The following is a 15375-nucleotide window of genomic DNA, read 5'->3' as shown; positions in this document are numbered from 1 at the left end:
TTTACGGTTAACATGCATTCTGTGAAACAAGCATTATTTAATTACTATTAACTCAGCCCAGAGGTAATGTAATAACGGAAATAAAGAATGACGGTCACATCCCGAGAACATCGCCATTTCAAAACTCTCTGTTAAGACTGTTTTGCACATCTTGTGCATCACGTACAGTACAAGTGCAGGGTAAACAATAGACAGTTTATGATCTTACTCGTTTAAAAAAGTGCCAACAGACACCGTATCAATATTCCAGCTTGATCTCATAAACCACGTCAATTCACGAACTCAAATGTTTTTAAAAAGTTTTAACGCGTTTTATTTTTAATTATCAGACGCGAGCTCGGTGGACCGAATGTTAGTTTCGAGAACAGACAAATAAAATCCAGTTTGACCTCCTGTCTGCGCGGCATTTAAACGATCCGGATTAGAATAGGTTGGTTTTTTTTAACCAGTTAACTTCCTGACATAATTTCTACGTACTGTTCAACTCCTCGCACAAGGAGCTATTCGGACGTATTTGAATTACCCACTCGATCCCGTTTCCTTGACGACCGAAGAAGCTCATCTTGCAGGCCAGACGCTGGCTCTTCTGATCGTGTGTTATATGTAAAAAAACAATAACGGAAACAGTCCGCTGTTAAACTAGCTTGGCTTCTGCTGAATGGGTCTGTTTTCGGAGGGAGTGGTGTCACAAGAAGACACGAATGAAAGAGCCGTTGTTGTAGCTCGTTTCCGACTACATTTATAAACTACGAATTCAGTTTTTTTTTCCCTTACGGGGGAAGCGGGAAATGTAAAAAAAAAAATAATTAAACCGTATTTTTATGAATAAGGTCACTACCGGTAAAAGAAGATAACGGTTAGATTTCACATGTATACATTTAAAATAAAATTAAATGTGGGAGAGGTGGCGGGACACTGTTTTATACAGTACTAGCTACACACAGGCCTGCATACAGACTCTGCTGGTCGGTCTTTCCTGTTGACAACTTCCTTGAGGCCCTGAGGACACTGTTGTCAGAGTACAATGCTGAGGAAGTTCAGACAACGGGGGGTGTAAGACTTGATATCTGTTTTCACAGGTTCTCAACAGGATTGAGTTCTGGGGATTGTGCTGGCCAGGGAATGGCGATGGAAGTCGGTCCCTTTTCCTGTAGCCTGCCATGTATTGCCTACCAGCTCGAGGGAGTTTCTTTGTTTCATTGGAGGGGAGGGTATCTAATATTTTGGCCAGTGAGTGCAGAATGGACAAATAGTCTGGCGGTCGCTTACGTAGAGACAGAAACAGATGATCCAGCACAGACCAATACGCCAGGAAAAAAAAAATCATAACACCATTTTTAACATTATATTATTTATTTATCTTTGTACAATGTAATTATAATACAAATATGTAGGTTTAGATACAAAAATCTGTAAATAAAGATTAAAAATAAGCTTCAACTGGCTTGTTACCACTACACTACAGTTTACAATCAAGTTTATGAGGTAATTTAGTTTTTTCTTCTTCTTTAACATAATGACCTACAAATCCAGAGGTGGTGGTGGATTGGGGGAGGTTTTCAATATGACATTAAATACTTTCTCGATTCGCAAAAGAGGAAGGAACTAGGGGCAAAGACGGCTTGTATGAGTAAACCGTTTACACACCCAACACCCGGCTCTTTATACAACGTACCTTGTACTCAAACAGATTAAATTGGGCCTTGGTTCATGATGCAGGACCACAAACAGAGGACAGCCTTTCTTGTATTGTGAGAGCTACATAATTATGGGTCAGCCTTGCCAATACATATGATCCTGATGCAAAGACAAATTAAAGGTTATTATAAATAAACTCTGAGAAAAGTATATGCAATATTAGACCAGAGGTGGATCACTGTTGGTAACCAATAATCAGTGTCAGTGGGTAGGTTTGACTTGGCACTTACTGCCAGCAGATGGTAACACAATAACATGTAAACACTCTTGGTACTGCAACCATTATTTAAAGCCATCGTCTTTTTCTGCCCAATCCATGAAATTGGGGGGGAAAAAAATCAGAAGATCCTATATTTTCAGTAAAAAAAAACTTGGACGGAAACTTGGACATGCGTTTAGCGATCAGAAATACTGGGATTAAACGGGCGAGGGGAGATGGCGGGTACTGCCGGCAGCAAATGTGAAGTGTGAACCCAGTGACCCCAATTAGCTTTTCTGCTTCACCACTTGCAGAATCAGAGACGGAGTGTGAGCGTGTCCCACGATTGCCTGGTTACAACAGTCTAATTCTACAGCAATTGATTTTCCTCTGATGCGTGTATTCTGGCAATGTTTACTGAGGAAAAGAAGAGCAACATGCACTAAGCGTGGATTGGAGCATGTGTCCAGCACAACACCCGATGGAAATGGGACATGGGATTTGGCGTGACTGGAATGTGGAGAGGAATGTAAAACCCGTGCACGGTGTTAAATTAAATTAAATTGCACTACTTCAAAAAAAAATCTAAGGGGGAAAAATGAGAAATCGTTATTTCAAATGCATCGTGCACGTGGGTCTGTCGAGGGTTTTAATGGTAAAACGCAGTTTCCAGCCACACTATAACAGTCAAAGATGCCTTGCTTGACCCCCTTTGAACAGCAAAGGCTGTTGAGCTAGAATGTTGGTATTCATGGATGTTTCTCCAGCAGAAAAAAACAAAAACAGCTGGTGTGAAAAGTTCCCTTTTTCCATTTTTATTTTGGGGAAAATTATGAGGATCAGAAGGATCATCAAGTTCTCATTCAACCTCTAAACTTGCAGTTTTAGATCTTAAATGGACATTAATTGAGAAGAACTTTACCTGTAAAACCTGCAGAACCCTAGGTCTTAAGGATAGCCATAAGTCAACACTTAAAGATGTTATCCCCTACACAGCTTCAGTCCTGTGTGCTTGTGTATGCTTAGAAAACAAATCTGAAAATGCATTTACTGCCCAGCATACGTTCTTGGACTGTACAACCAAAAACATAACTGATCCCCTTCTCCACACTGTTCAGAACGTAGACTAGGCCATTTTAATCTCTTCCTTCACAAAATACAGATTGGAGTCAGTTTCAGTTTCATTGCAGCTCTGTTGGCTTTTGTTACATCCAGCACCTCTGCGCTCACCCGTGAATCTGCTTTATCGTTAAGAGAAAACGAAAGCATTCATTCCCATGTTTTTGACTCCCAATTCCTTTAACTGATAAAAGCAACACCAAGGTCATGTTTGTCTGGACCAACTGCTATCCCTGTCAGCCTCCTTCCCATTAGATTAGACATCCCAATCCTGTGCATACTTGGGGTCTCCAGTGCTGGTCATGGAGATCCCCAATCCAGAATGTTCCAGAGGTTACAGATGACATGTTCCTAAAGACCAGGAACACTGAGCAAGTAACTGGATAATATATGTCTAGTTAAGGGAGGTCTGGTCCTTAATGGTGAACTGTTCTTGTTTCTGCAATTTCCCGTGAAAAATACCGTCTTTAAATTGGTCCGAACCTTTGGAAATTTGAGGATTGCATTGATTCGTCCTGTCTACGCTCTCATGAAAGATCCCTGGCACCATTCGGAAGTATTGGTCCGGTGTCCTGGCTAACTTCCCATCGGGGCCTGAGCAAGCTGGCCTCCGTACGGTTCCCCCTTCATTCCAGCTGCCATGCAGGGGTGGAGGAAATGGGTCCCCTCCTGTCTGTGGAGCGGCTTGGGATCCTTTGGGATGAGAAGCGCTATATAGATGCATGGAATTATTAAGAAGCTATAAAACGTACAGGACTGGGGCTCGGGTTCTCAACCGATGGGGCGCACCACCCCCTAGGGGGGCATGTAAGTATCCAAAGGGGGATGCAGGAGCTTTTTATATACAGCTAATCCAAAATCCGTACCACATTTTTCAGACTATAAGGCAAAGTTTTTTACAGCACTTTATAAGCAGAAAAGTAAGATTCGCCTTCTAATCAAGCTTCCATGTGTCTCCGACGTGTATTTGCTGCTAAACAGTAAATTCTCTGAAGCAAAATTTGAGTTGGCAAAACCACAGACAAAGTCTGATCCATCAACAGTCATTTTATAATACAAAATGTTAATTAAACCTTTGAATTGCCTGAGACATCTATCAGTTGACTTGGGAGAAGCTTTGGTTGAAATACTTTCCTGTCTACATAAAGTTATATACATCCTTGCCCCATTTTCAGCCACCGATCTGCGCAAGGATGGATTTTCTGCACCTTCCATGATCAAAACTAGGCGCTCGACCGACTAGGTGGTGAAAGTGCATAATGCTCCTTCTTCCACAGAGCCAAGAATTTCAAAATCTCTAGTAAATATTTAGCATGAAAGCTCACTTTCATCATTTTTCAGGCAAATTCTTAAATGAACAGAAGTTGAAGTGTGAATTCGGTTCATACTGCCTTCAATCTGTTTGACTACTTTTAAAGTTAAAACTATTTTTTTTCATTGAAACGAGATTAAACGCACAAATAGCAATTAAAATTAAATTATTTTCTAAGAAAAGTTTAAATAAAATAAATAAATAAAAACAATAGGGGCCCTGTGGTTTTGTGTTAACAGAAATGAGGGCATTCTGTTTCAAAGGTTTAGAACGATTGGTTTAAGGGATTAAAATCTCTTCAGTCTGGAACAGAAGACTGAATGAAGATGTGGCCCGGGTACATAAAATCCTTAGATACTGATGGCTCAACTCGGGGGAGAATTTCACACTCAATAGTGGAACTAAGACACAGACTCACAGTTGAAAGCTAAAACATAAAATAGGGAACACTTCTTTACACAAAGAGTTGTTGATGCCTTAAACAGGCTTCCCAGCCAGGAGGTTCGGGCCTAAACTCTGAGCTCTGTGAAGGGACTCCTGGTCAAATTTTAATAGTCACTTAGCTAGAACACTACCAAAAAGAGGCCAGATATGTCCTTTTTAAACTTTTTTTTTTTTTTTACAGTGCTATAAACGTGTAAGCAGTATTTTTTATTATTATTTCATTCCCTCATAGCCTCTGTGGATATAGAAGTCCACCTCTTGGGGTGGGGATGTCCAATGTTGTCCCTGTCTGTCCCTGGGCCTCCCCACCTGCCACTGCAGCAGCTGCTCTCCGCCTCCTGTCCTGATCGGAACTACCCACACACCAATCCTCCTGCTCTCCTCTCGCTTTGTGTGCTTTTCACAAAAATAGGCAAAAGTGAGATTTGTTTGGAGTCAACCTCCACGTCCCCCTTCCACAAGCCTTCCTCTGTGTAATTGATGAACACATTCCCGTTTCTCTCTGGCCGTCCTTTAACCAGCGTGGTTCCTCATCTGTGCCGAGTTCTCTGTATGGAAGCCACCTCTTGCTCAGAGTCTTCCAGCTTCTCCTAAGAGATTTGGTCACCTTTTCACAATGCCCAATTTTTAAAGTGCCCTGAAGTACCTGTATGTCCTGTACCCATAGCCCGACAGCCTTGTTTAACTTGCATTTATATTTTTAACGTTATTATTATTATTTTTTGGTTTAAGCTGAATTTCAATTGTACCTTCCCTAAATGTCTTCTTCACCACAGTCCTTGTTAGCAGGACTTTTTTTAAACTCGTATCTTAATGCTCAGTTGTATAAGGCAACAAGCAAATTGTTTTTCTTTAGTGAAGAAAGTTAGCCTGTTAACAGCAGAGCTTCGCAACATGAACGCCGGTCCAGCGACCTGCGTGACGTTAAGGAAGGATTATTAGGGAAGTTAAGGGAGAAAGAGGGGCAGGTACACAGAGAGACTGTGATTGTGCAGAATGGAAAAGTGCTCTGAGAAACAGGAAACAATATGTGTGCACGTTTCTACTCCTCTCTCTTTCACTTCCTTACTTTTCAGCCTTCTCTAAACTTGCCAGAAACAGTCCAGCCTCACATTCCTCACTTTGCTCCAGGTAACAGTTTGAAATCCACACCCAACACCAGCGTGCCCCATCATCCACCACTTCAAAATACCATCCAAAGAACACATCTGAGCTCCCCGCTATACCAAGCAGACATTGCCCGAGTTAAGCCCCACCTTTCTACATTCAAAAGTTCACTAGATCTTCAAACTTTATGACAAGGATGTACAGTAGAGGATCTAGGGAGAATATGATGTAAAAGGCTAGGGGTTGGAACATGCTTGAGTTAAAAATAAAAAGTGTTTTGGGGACTGAAATGAAATCTTTGTAAAGTGTAAGAACATACAGTATGTGCAGTTAAAGCAGAAGAGATATCCAAGACGAAGAGAAGAGTCAAGGGTTTTAAAAAATGAAATCTACTACAGAGCTAGATTTTAAGGCTGAAAAATGGAACCCCATCGTGGGTCTCGCAGAGTCCAAGAGTGTTTTTTTCTTCTTCTGAGTCGATGTTTAGCTGTAATTGCCATCCACATTGGTCAATAATTAATTCCCAGAGATCCTTCTAATCAGTAACAATCAATTTAATGGCAGCGATACTGGTGTACTTTTGTAATGATTCAAGACTTTGTTCTTATTTAACTGGTATAAGTCGCAGGTTAATCTGTTTCTCCACTTGGCCTTTAGCTGAATCGCCTAAGAGCAGAGAGCAGGCCTTTTAAACCAGAAGAAGATGATAGTGGTTGTAACATTGTGGAGGCCGGTGAAACCATCGACCACATTTGGTTGCTTATAACTAAATGATCCAAGGATTTCATCCAGCCACTCTTTTGAAGGATACCATTCAACAGTATGGCTGGTAGGCTTGCCACCAGACAGCCACAACCCTTTGTGTACAGAAGCAACTTCTATTCTTAGCATTAAATCCAAATCTTAGCATTAAATATAATAGGGTCCCCTTAGTTCCCTATTATTTCCTCTGGCTCAGGTTTCACTTTTGATCTGATGAGTTTATTGGGTTGACATAGTTAACACTTCTGATTCAGGTCTACTCAATGTCACCACTGTTCAAGATTGAAAAGCTATATTTTTTTAACCCTGACATTCCTTCAGCCTGGTCATGTACCTTTCAGAAAAATATAGATACCAATGGCCTGCTCAGCACTCTCTCCCAATATTACCGGCAGAATCACTCATTACGCCGAGAGTAAACCCACACACATGGGGTGCATTTTGAGTAGGGTGTGTAACAGTTTTTCCTAGTATCTTTCTGATAAGAGCTATGTGCATTAATTTTTATGTTTCCTTAACCAACCATTAAATAAAGACTGTACAGAAATAAATAAACAGAAGGGTTGATTCCCTTTGAGAGTGCTAGTTAGCTATGATGTGCATGGTCCCAGGACACACAGGATGCATTTTGCTTAATTGGTATGCAGTATGTCCGTTACTTATTTTAATCCTAGTTGTACTACACTTTTCTTTTAAAAAGAATTACATGTCTTCTTCCCCCTACATTGTCAACTACTGACACTGCTGTATTATACTCACACAGGACCTGCAGGATATTTCCATAATAAAGTGTTTAAAGTGTTTTGACACCGAGATGATTTTACTGTCCAAGTCACTGGACTTGACAGCGCAATTGTTAATATCTTTTGTCACTCCTCTCGTGTGGTAGGCTGTCTAACATTTGGTACCAAGAACTAAACATTCAATTCAATTCATAGCGCAACCGTGCATGTGCAGAAGAGGGGATTGGCCCGTCTGAGTCCTTCTTGTGACCGCTGATGGGCTAAAATGCAATAACAGGGTGAGAAGCACCTGCAGTAATCTGAGCCTCAAGTCCTCATCGTTTTTGTCCATCGGTAAACTTGTTAGGCTCAGCACCATTACTTCCAGTGCTGCAGTCCTCACTAGAGACACACCACTCGCTTACAGTGCCTTTGGCACCGAAACCATTGATGCACACTAGTAAGATCACCAGCAGGGGAAAAGACAACAAAGACTAGTCACCTAAAACACTGGACTAAACAACCAGCTAAGTGCATACCATCACTGGCTGACATGGGATCTATCCAGGGATGAAAGACTACGGTGTACCATTCCAAATTCTAGTCCCCAGGACACCCGGATGGATCACAGTGCCTGAGGGCAATCCCTGAATTCAAAGGTGTAAACGTTTCAAGTGATATACAGCAAATGGATGTAAAGTTTTCCAACGAATTCGATCTGATGTCAAATAAATAGTACTTAAATAAAGGACCGAGCGCATCTGACTTCATTCTTTCCCTGCGAAATGTTTCACAAAACTGGCCTTTGGCAATGTTCTAAATAAAGGAAATCGGGGAAAATGCGGGAGACCAGGGCCTTCAGTTCTGTATTTTCCCATTTCAAACCAGGGATCCAGCTACTACCGCTCTGGGTTTGAGGCACACCCAGCAACTGGGCATTTACTGTATATTAAAACTTGCATGCTTTTTCTCGCCGAATACACTAACTTGTCCCCATTTATTAGTGTATGAAGTAGGCATATTTTATATCTTGCACACAACAATGTAAGATGGAGAAAATAGTGATCAGAAGCTCTTTGGAAACGGAAGCCACAAATTAAAAAAGCCATTTTAAAAAGCATCATACGTGCACGCAGGGCACTGCCTTGCTCACAAAGCAGGATGGATCCTGTTTTTCAGCCTTCGAGCCCACAAGGTCTGAAGGGCTAAGCTGAGCTAACAGGTCAAACTCTAACTGTACAGCAGATTGAACACCTGACTTTGTTTTACAAGCCACAGGTACTGCTACAAATTGTCAGCTGAGGCAGAAAAGCAAACTGATTTATTAACTAACACTTCTGCCAGCGCACGTTTACCCCAGATTTAACTAACTTACTCCAGATGACACAGCTTGCAGCCAGTGGCTGGTAAAACATGAAAAGCAATCAAAGCTGATGAACAGTGGGAATCTGGTCCGGTTGACCCGGCAAAGCTCTCTGTACATCCGATTCAGACTGCAGTCTAGAAAGAGGCAATTGTGTCCTGGCAAGGGCATGTAAATTGAGTGACATTTCCAATTATCGTACAGATAGGGAAGGTTAAATGCTCATTTTAAATAAAAAAAAACAGAAAATTTATCTAGTCCTCTTTCATGCACATACACACATACTTACAATGATACAATACTGAGGAGTCCTTCAGCTGATGGGCTTGTGTCACTCATTAGGACACTGAAGTACATCATTACAGATGATCTGAACTGCCTGTACATCTCTTGACCTGTAGGGGTCAGTGTGGATACTTCTTTTCAGGCTTATGGAACAGGTGAAACTCTGGTTGTGATGTTGAGCTCTAGATGCTGCATACACAGTTAATGAGGCCTGGGCTGCTTGGGTATTTGTATACAACTACCAGCATCTATGCGGAAGAAAATGAATCAGAACGTGGAGCTTGAGTTCATAAAACACAACAGGCACCCACTCCTTCGGACATTGCGGGACAGCTTGTCCTGGACAGAACAGCAGATGAAACAGAGGTTACACTCGCTGGGTTTTCGTCTGAGAGGAAAAAAAGAAACCGTGCAGGAAGGTGGATTTTCAGCGGCAGGAGAGGTGGACATGTTTTTGAGACCCCCTTTAAACCCGCACACATCAGAGCCCTGGGCCAGCCTGCACAGAACTTCACCCTGCGACGAAGAGTGCTCTCGGTGTCCCAGATAATCCTGCCGGGCATCCTCTTCTGCCAACCAATATGAGCTGCAATGCGTGAAGAAAAGAACGTCACACGTTTCGACTCATGTCTTCTTCAGCCTAAGAAGTCAAGATTTCCATCATCTTCCTCCTCTCCTTGACTTGCGAAGAAAGAGAAAGCAAAAGACACAAAGAAAGGTCAACTTTGGACCGTATGTTTTGGAATTAAGTGTTTATACTTTCATTTTTCTGCATTCTAAGAGAGGAGTTAAATGAGTATATTTCAGTTTGGCCATGGACTTGGAAAAACAAATATTGGAGGTTTAACAGCTCTGCACTGCTCATCCACTGAAACGAGAGACGAAAAGTATTGAGAAAACAACGAGGAACCATCATGTGTTTGCATGGAGAGGACAGGGCAGGCCGACGGAGGTGGGGACGGGGGGGGGCGTGATTCTTCCAGATAAGAGAGAGGAAAAAAAAAACTCATTCGGAAATAAAGAAGAGTGGTTCAGGTTTGATTGTGGCATGTCTGCGTTACAGTTAATACCCCAGGGCTCAGTTAAAGCTCGATCTCGAAAGTCTTCTGCAGGTCGTTGGAGAAGGGGTTGGGCGCCTTCTGCTGAGACTTGGACTCCAGCGCCGCCCACTGGGCCTCGAACCGCTCGGCCTCTTGGGCATCCCCAGGCGCCGTCAGCCGGGCGTCTGTTGGCCAGCCTGTGCCGTTGGCGGTGCCATTCTGGCTGCCAACGCTAGTGGAGATGGGCGCTTGCGGGGCGGGTGGGATGCCATTCATTGCCGCGGGGCTGGAGAACGGCGCCACCGCGAAGCCGGTGGCGGCAAAGCTGTGCCCGCCGACACCCCCGGCCTTGCCCGCTGTAGTCGCTCCCGAGCTGGCCGCGGTGCAGAAGACGTTGGCCACCATCTGGGAGGGGGTGATGCCCACCACCGGGACGCTGGCGCTGGGGTAGGTCATGCTGTTGGCCAGGGTGGGCATGTAAGCCGGCATGGGCATGAAGGCGGGCTGAAGGGGCGGGGGAGCGTACATGCCCACGGCGGCGGGCGTGGCGTCGAAGGCCATCGGGAAGGGCTGCATGGCAGTGGGCAGAGAGACAGGTGCCCCCGCCATGGTGGGCACCGCCTGCTGCTGCTGCTGCTGCTGCTGCTGCTGGGCTTTGACAGCCTTGGCCACTTCCTCCAGCCAGCGCTCCGCCTCCGAAGGGGTCCGCTTGTGCCCACCCTGGAAGGGGGGCGACGACTGGGCAGGGGCCTCACCCTGCGTCCACACCGTCGTCCCTGTAGGGATGAAAGAGGGGGGGGGGGAACATCAGATGTTTGCTGGTTTCTAGGAAACCCCTTAGTTACCAACAGGAGTGTTTCAAGAACTCTTTCACACCTGTCTCGCTGAAACGTTGTGCCTCTTTTCTTTTCCTTTCAGCGTGGAATAAACCCGGACCTGTCCGTTTGCAGCCTACGCATGCTGACACAGCTCCCTGCTCAAAACTCTTTCCGGGGTAGAACATGTTCGCACCCCAATTTTCCTGTCGTTTTCCAGCTTCCACAGCCTACAATGTGATCTGATTCTCTGATTTTTATGTACATACAGTACACACATAGCTCACACATACACCCCATTCATATGAACAATCATTTTGTTGTATATTATGGTTAAAAGAAAAGCTAAATGTACATAATAATAATAATAATTGCTTACAGTTATATAGCGCTTTTCTGGACACTCCACTCAAAGCGCTTTACAGGTAATGGGGTCCCCTCCACCACCACCAATGTGCAGCACCACCTGGATGATGCGACGGCAGCCATAGAGCACCAGTACTCTCCCCACACATCAGCTCTCAGTGGGGAGGAGAGCAGAGTAATGTAGCCAATTCATAGCCAAATAATAGGATTATTAGGAGGCCATGATTGGTAAGGGCCAATGGGATAATAATGCTGAGCATAATGCTCAATTTAAGGATAAGACAGCTGACTGGTAGAATTGATTCGAAAATGTAAGCAAAAAAAAAAGAATGGACTTCTTCTAACAAACCATGAAGAAAACGTCCTTGAGCATGACAGAAGAGCTGCTGACTGGAGTGCAGGATCAGCACAGCCTCTCAATCTGTAGTTACACACTCAGGGTTGTAACACACTATAAACTGGTATTGTCACCCTCTCCGTTTGCAGAAGCTGAAATGATCCAAGCGTGCACAGATCTGCAGGAGGTGTAGAAAGTTGAGCGTTGTCCTTCTCCGGCCTACCTTGAGCTGGGGCGGGCGGCGGGGGGACGGCGGGGGGGACGGCAGGGGCGGGGAGGCCGTTAGCCGTCGCCGTGGCAAAGGGGTCCTCCGAGGGCTTGGCGAAGGAGGTGTTGATCTGGCTGCACAGCGCGGTGATGCCATCGCCCTCCCCCGGCGGCACGGACGCGGCCGACTCCATCTCGGCCACTGCGGCAGAGAGGAAAAGCAGGGGCGCACAAGTTTAGCGGGACCCCCAGGGTTTGCGGACAGCTCTTCCTCTTTTTCAGTTGTTTTTCAGCAACCCGTTTTATGTCCCATATTTACAACCACCATGGGTTATGCAAGATTCCCAGACATCGCTCTGAATATAACCTGATTCTGGGGTACTCCTCAAATGTGATTGCAAATCTACAGCGTCCCAGCACAAAGGAGAGTCCTTGCTTTTGGAAAAATATCGACATCTCCGCAGCATTACAAGAGCAGTAGAGACATGTTTGGCTTCAGCTGACTCATTAGTATGACAGTGGCTTAGATGCTAGAAGCCTGCTGTGGATTTTATTTAAATGGCTTATTTTAAGAATCATACTATTACAAAACAAATACATGTCTTTTTTGTTCCTGATATCTTGATTATATCATTGCATCTTCTACTACTCACAATCTTGTAATGGTGTGCGCAGTCATTTATTTATTTAAGTGTGTCTGCATGTAGGTGAGCTAATTTATCAATGAACCTGTACAAGGGGTGCACAGATGTGTGTTATCCAGGTGCTCCTGAGGTACCTAAGTTACCTACAGTAAGTATTTACTGAGCAACACCGAAGACAATCAAAACCAGTCTGGGCTTGTTTGAGTTTGGGATTGCTTTCTTTTTGGTGTCTCCTGCCAGTGGACAGCAACAATGTATTCACCAAAGCTGCAACCACAGCGGGGCAGGGGGGACGAAGAAACACCAGAACCCCTGCCAATGTGAGCTTCCATGGCAACAGACATCAGCAGGAACTAAACCGTTTCTTTTGAAAAAAGACTGGCAACTTGTGATGGTGTGTGGAAACCTTTGTCCTAAGATTTGATGAAAAAAATCATATTATCCACTAAGGTCTCATTTGAATGAATGCATAATCAAGAAAGGTCCTTTTCTTGTTTGCAATCTTCTCATTATTCTTGTTCATGATTTTTTTCTGATGCGTTCACTGAGCCACCTTAACACCAGTTTCCTAATGCAGCTATGAGCTAACATGGAGTTACATGGCAGACACCAGCGCTCTCTCACAGTTCCTTTGGACTGGGGCTGCCTCCTCTGTGTGGAGTTTGCATGTTCTCCCCCTGCTTGCACCAGGTACCTGGTACCCCGTATCCCTGTGTGTGTTTTTGTGTCTGCCGAAAGATGGGCTGGCATAGTGTTGATCTGGCCTTCTGGGCTAGGACCCAGTGGGGAGTGACTTTCTGAAAATGGATGGATAGACAATACAGCTGTGGTGTGGTTTAACTCTAAAGCACACAAGCACACAAATGGAGGAAAATTCCCAGAAGGGTTTCTCAGAGATCTATTGGCTCAGCTGTGGGTGTGGTATCCCCTCCCCCTGATATGAGAAAGCACATTGAGCTGTTTTCTGTCACTGGAGCTCTGCTGGGGTGGCAGGAGTAAGAGTCGCCCGTTCTCTGCAGCGCTCGACTCAGACAGCTGATCAGAGGGCCTTGCTCAATAAAGCCATTGTGTCGTCTGAGCTTTGGGAAGCTCAGCGCGAACAGTAAAAGAATGGCTGCACTGCGCCGCCGGCGCTGTGATGTCCTGTTGGATGGATGGCAGCCAGGACGCTGCGCCCCGCTGTACAGCACCTGTCACAGACGCCTACCCCAAAACCGGCCACCGATGAGTCAGGCCAGATCTTGTGGGAGCCACTTATAAATGATAAGGTGCAAACACATGCAGCCACAATATTGAAAATCAAAATACTTGCCTTCTACAACACATTTCTGTGTGAACCCTCTCCACTCCACACAAGGTCAAGCGGCACTCTGTTTCCCCACAGGCTACTGGGTGTGGTGCACCATCCCGTTCTTGTACAATAACTTTAATGCTGTTTTTTTTTCTCAGGTCTAACACAACGAAGGAAAACTCTTTTTCAGACATAGCTGTAAGTTCACCATTTGGGAGAGGTAGGCAGTTCTAAAATCAAACCACCATGGCCCCCTGCTCCAGAGAATTTCCATAGAGCGAAGCAAAAAGAGATCCCATCCGTTTGAGTCCAGCCACCTAGCTGCTACACTGCACTCGCTACCACTGGGAAGGAATCAGAATTCTCGGATTCTCAGAAACGTATGTCAGAAAACAAAAAGCTGGGCAAAAGTTTGCCCCTTTATTTTTCAGGCGAGTGTATAACTCTCCATGGACAGCCATCTCTTCGTTTGTATTAAAAAGTGCTTAATATGAGTGTGTGTGTGCTCAGGAGTGTAGCAGGAGTGTGTGTGTGTGTGCTCAGGAGTGTAGCAGGAGTGTGTGTGTGTGCTCAGGAGTGTAGCAGGAGGAGTGTGTGTGTGCTCAGGAGTGTAGCAGGAGGAGTGTGTGTGTGCTCAGGAGTGTAGCAGGAGGAGTGTGTCTGTGCTCAGGAGTGTAGCAGGAGGGGTGTGTGTGTGCTCAAGAGTGTAGCAGGAGGAGTGTGTCTGTGCTCAGGAGTGTAGCAGGAGGAGTGTGTGTGTGCTCAGGAGTGTAGCAGGAGGGGTGTGTCTGTGCTCAGGAGTGTAGCAGGAGGAGTGTGTGTGTGCTCAGGAGTGTAGCAAGAGGAGCGTGTGTGCTCAGGAGTGTAGCAGGAGGAGTGTGTATGTGCTCAGGAGTGTAGCAGGAGGAGTGTGTGTGTGCTCAGGAGTGAAGCAGGAGGAGTGTGTGTGTGCTCAGGAGTGTAGCAGGAGGAGTGTGTCTGCGCTCAGGAGTGTAGCAGGAGGAGTGTGTGTGTGCTCAGGAGTGTAGCAAGAGGAGCGTGTGTGCTCAGGAGTGAAGCAGGAGGAGCGTGTGTGCTCAGGAGTGTAGCGGGAGGGTGTGTGTTTGTGCTCAGGAGTATAGCAGGAGGCTGTGTGTGCTCAGGAGTGTAGCAGGAGGAGTGCGAGTCCTCACCTGGGTTCTTGCTCTGGAAGTCTGTCTTGCGCTGCAGGGTGGAAGGCAGGTCGTTGAGGCGCAGAGAGAGCTGCCGCTTGAAGGGGGAGTTCTTCTGGCTCAGAGCGGGGAAGCCGCGGAAGGAGCCCTGGCGCACCAGCTGCTCGATGGGTGCGTGGCGGCGAGGGATGGCATGCTGTCCCCCGGGCTCAGCCTTCTCCACGGGGGAGGCGGCCCCCTCAGGTGGAGAGGCAGCTCCAGGAGGCACTGCGGCAGGGGCAGCCGAGGCAGCCTCCGCTGTGAACAACCAGAGAGGCACACAGACGATGAAATACTAATTGCATTTTTGGTTGCAGGACAATTTAGTCATCCTGATTATAGAACAACTAATATGTAAATATTAGAAGAATCAACCTATGATCTTAAACGAGCCTCATTCAGCTTGCCAGAAATATAGATATATAACTTGATGTGGATGATCCACTAGAAGGAGCCCAGTTTCAGAAAAGGAAG

At 45.4% G+C, this 15375-nt stretch overlaps 1 protein-coding gene across 3 annotated transcripts in view; it reads right to left on the bottom strand.

The window, feature by feature from the left end:
• Positions 1–1334: 1334 nt before the first annotated feature.
• Positions 1335–15375, bottom strand: part of numbl (NUMB like endocytic adaptor protein) — a 54690-nt gene continuing 40649 nt past the window's right edge. For all 3 annotated transcript variants that reach the window (XM_069186355.1, XM_069186357.1, XM_069186356.1), the window contains 3 exons: positions 14884–15159; positions 11793–11978; positions 1335–10827 (listed from right to left, as the gene is read on the bottom strand). In XM_069186355.1, coding sequence (XP_069042456.1) covers positions 10094–10827; positions 11793–11978; positions 14884–15159 — 1196 coding nt within the window. In that variant the 3' untranslated portion in view covers positions 1335–10093. The remainder of the gene's footprint in view (positions 10828–11792; positions 11979–14883; positions 15160–15375) is intronic.

This window comes from Lepisosteus oculatus, chromosome 3 (genome assembly GCF_040954835.1).
Source record: "Lepisosteus oculatus isolate fLepOcu1 chromosome 3, fLepOcu1.hap2, whole genome shotgun sequence".
NCBI lineage: Eukaryota > Metazoa > Chordata > Actinopteri > Semionotiformes > Lepisosteidae > Lepisosteus > Lepisosteus oculatus.
The sequence above is the reverse complement of the archived record's forward strand: the minus strand, read 5'-3'. Positions and strand labels throughout refer to the sequence as shown.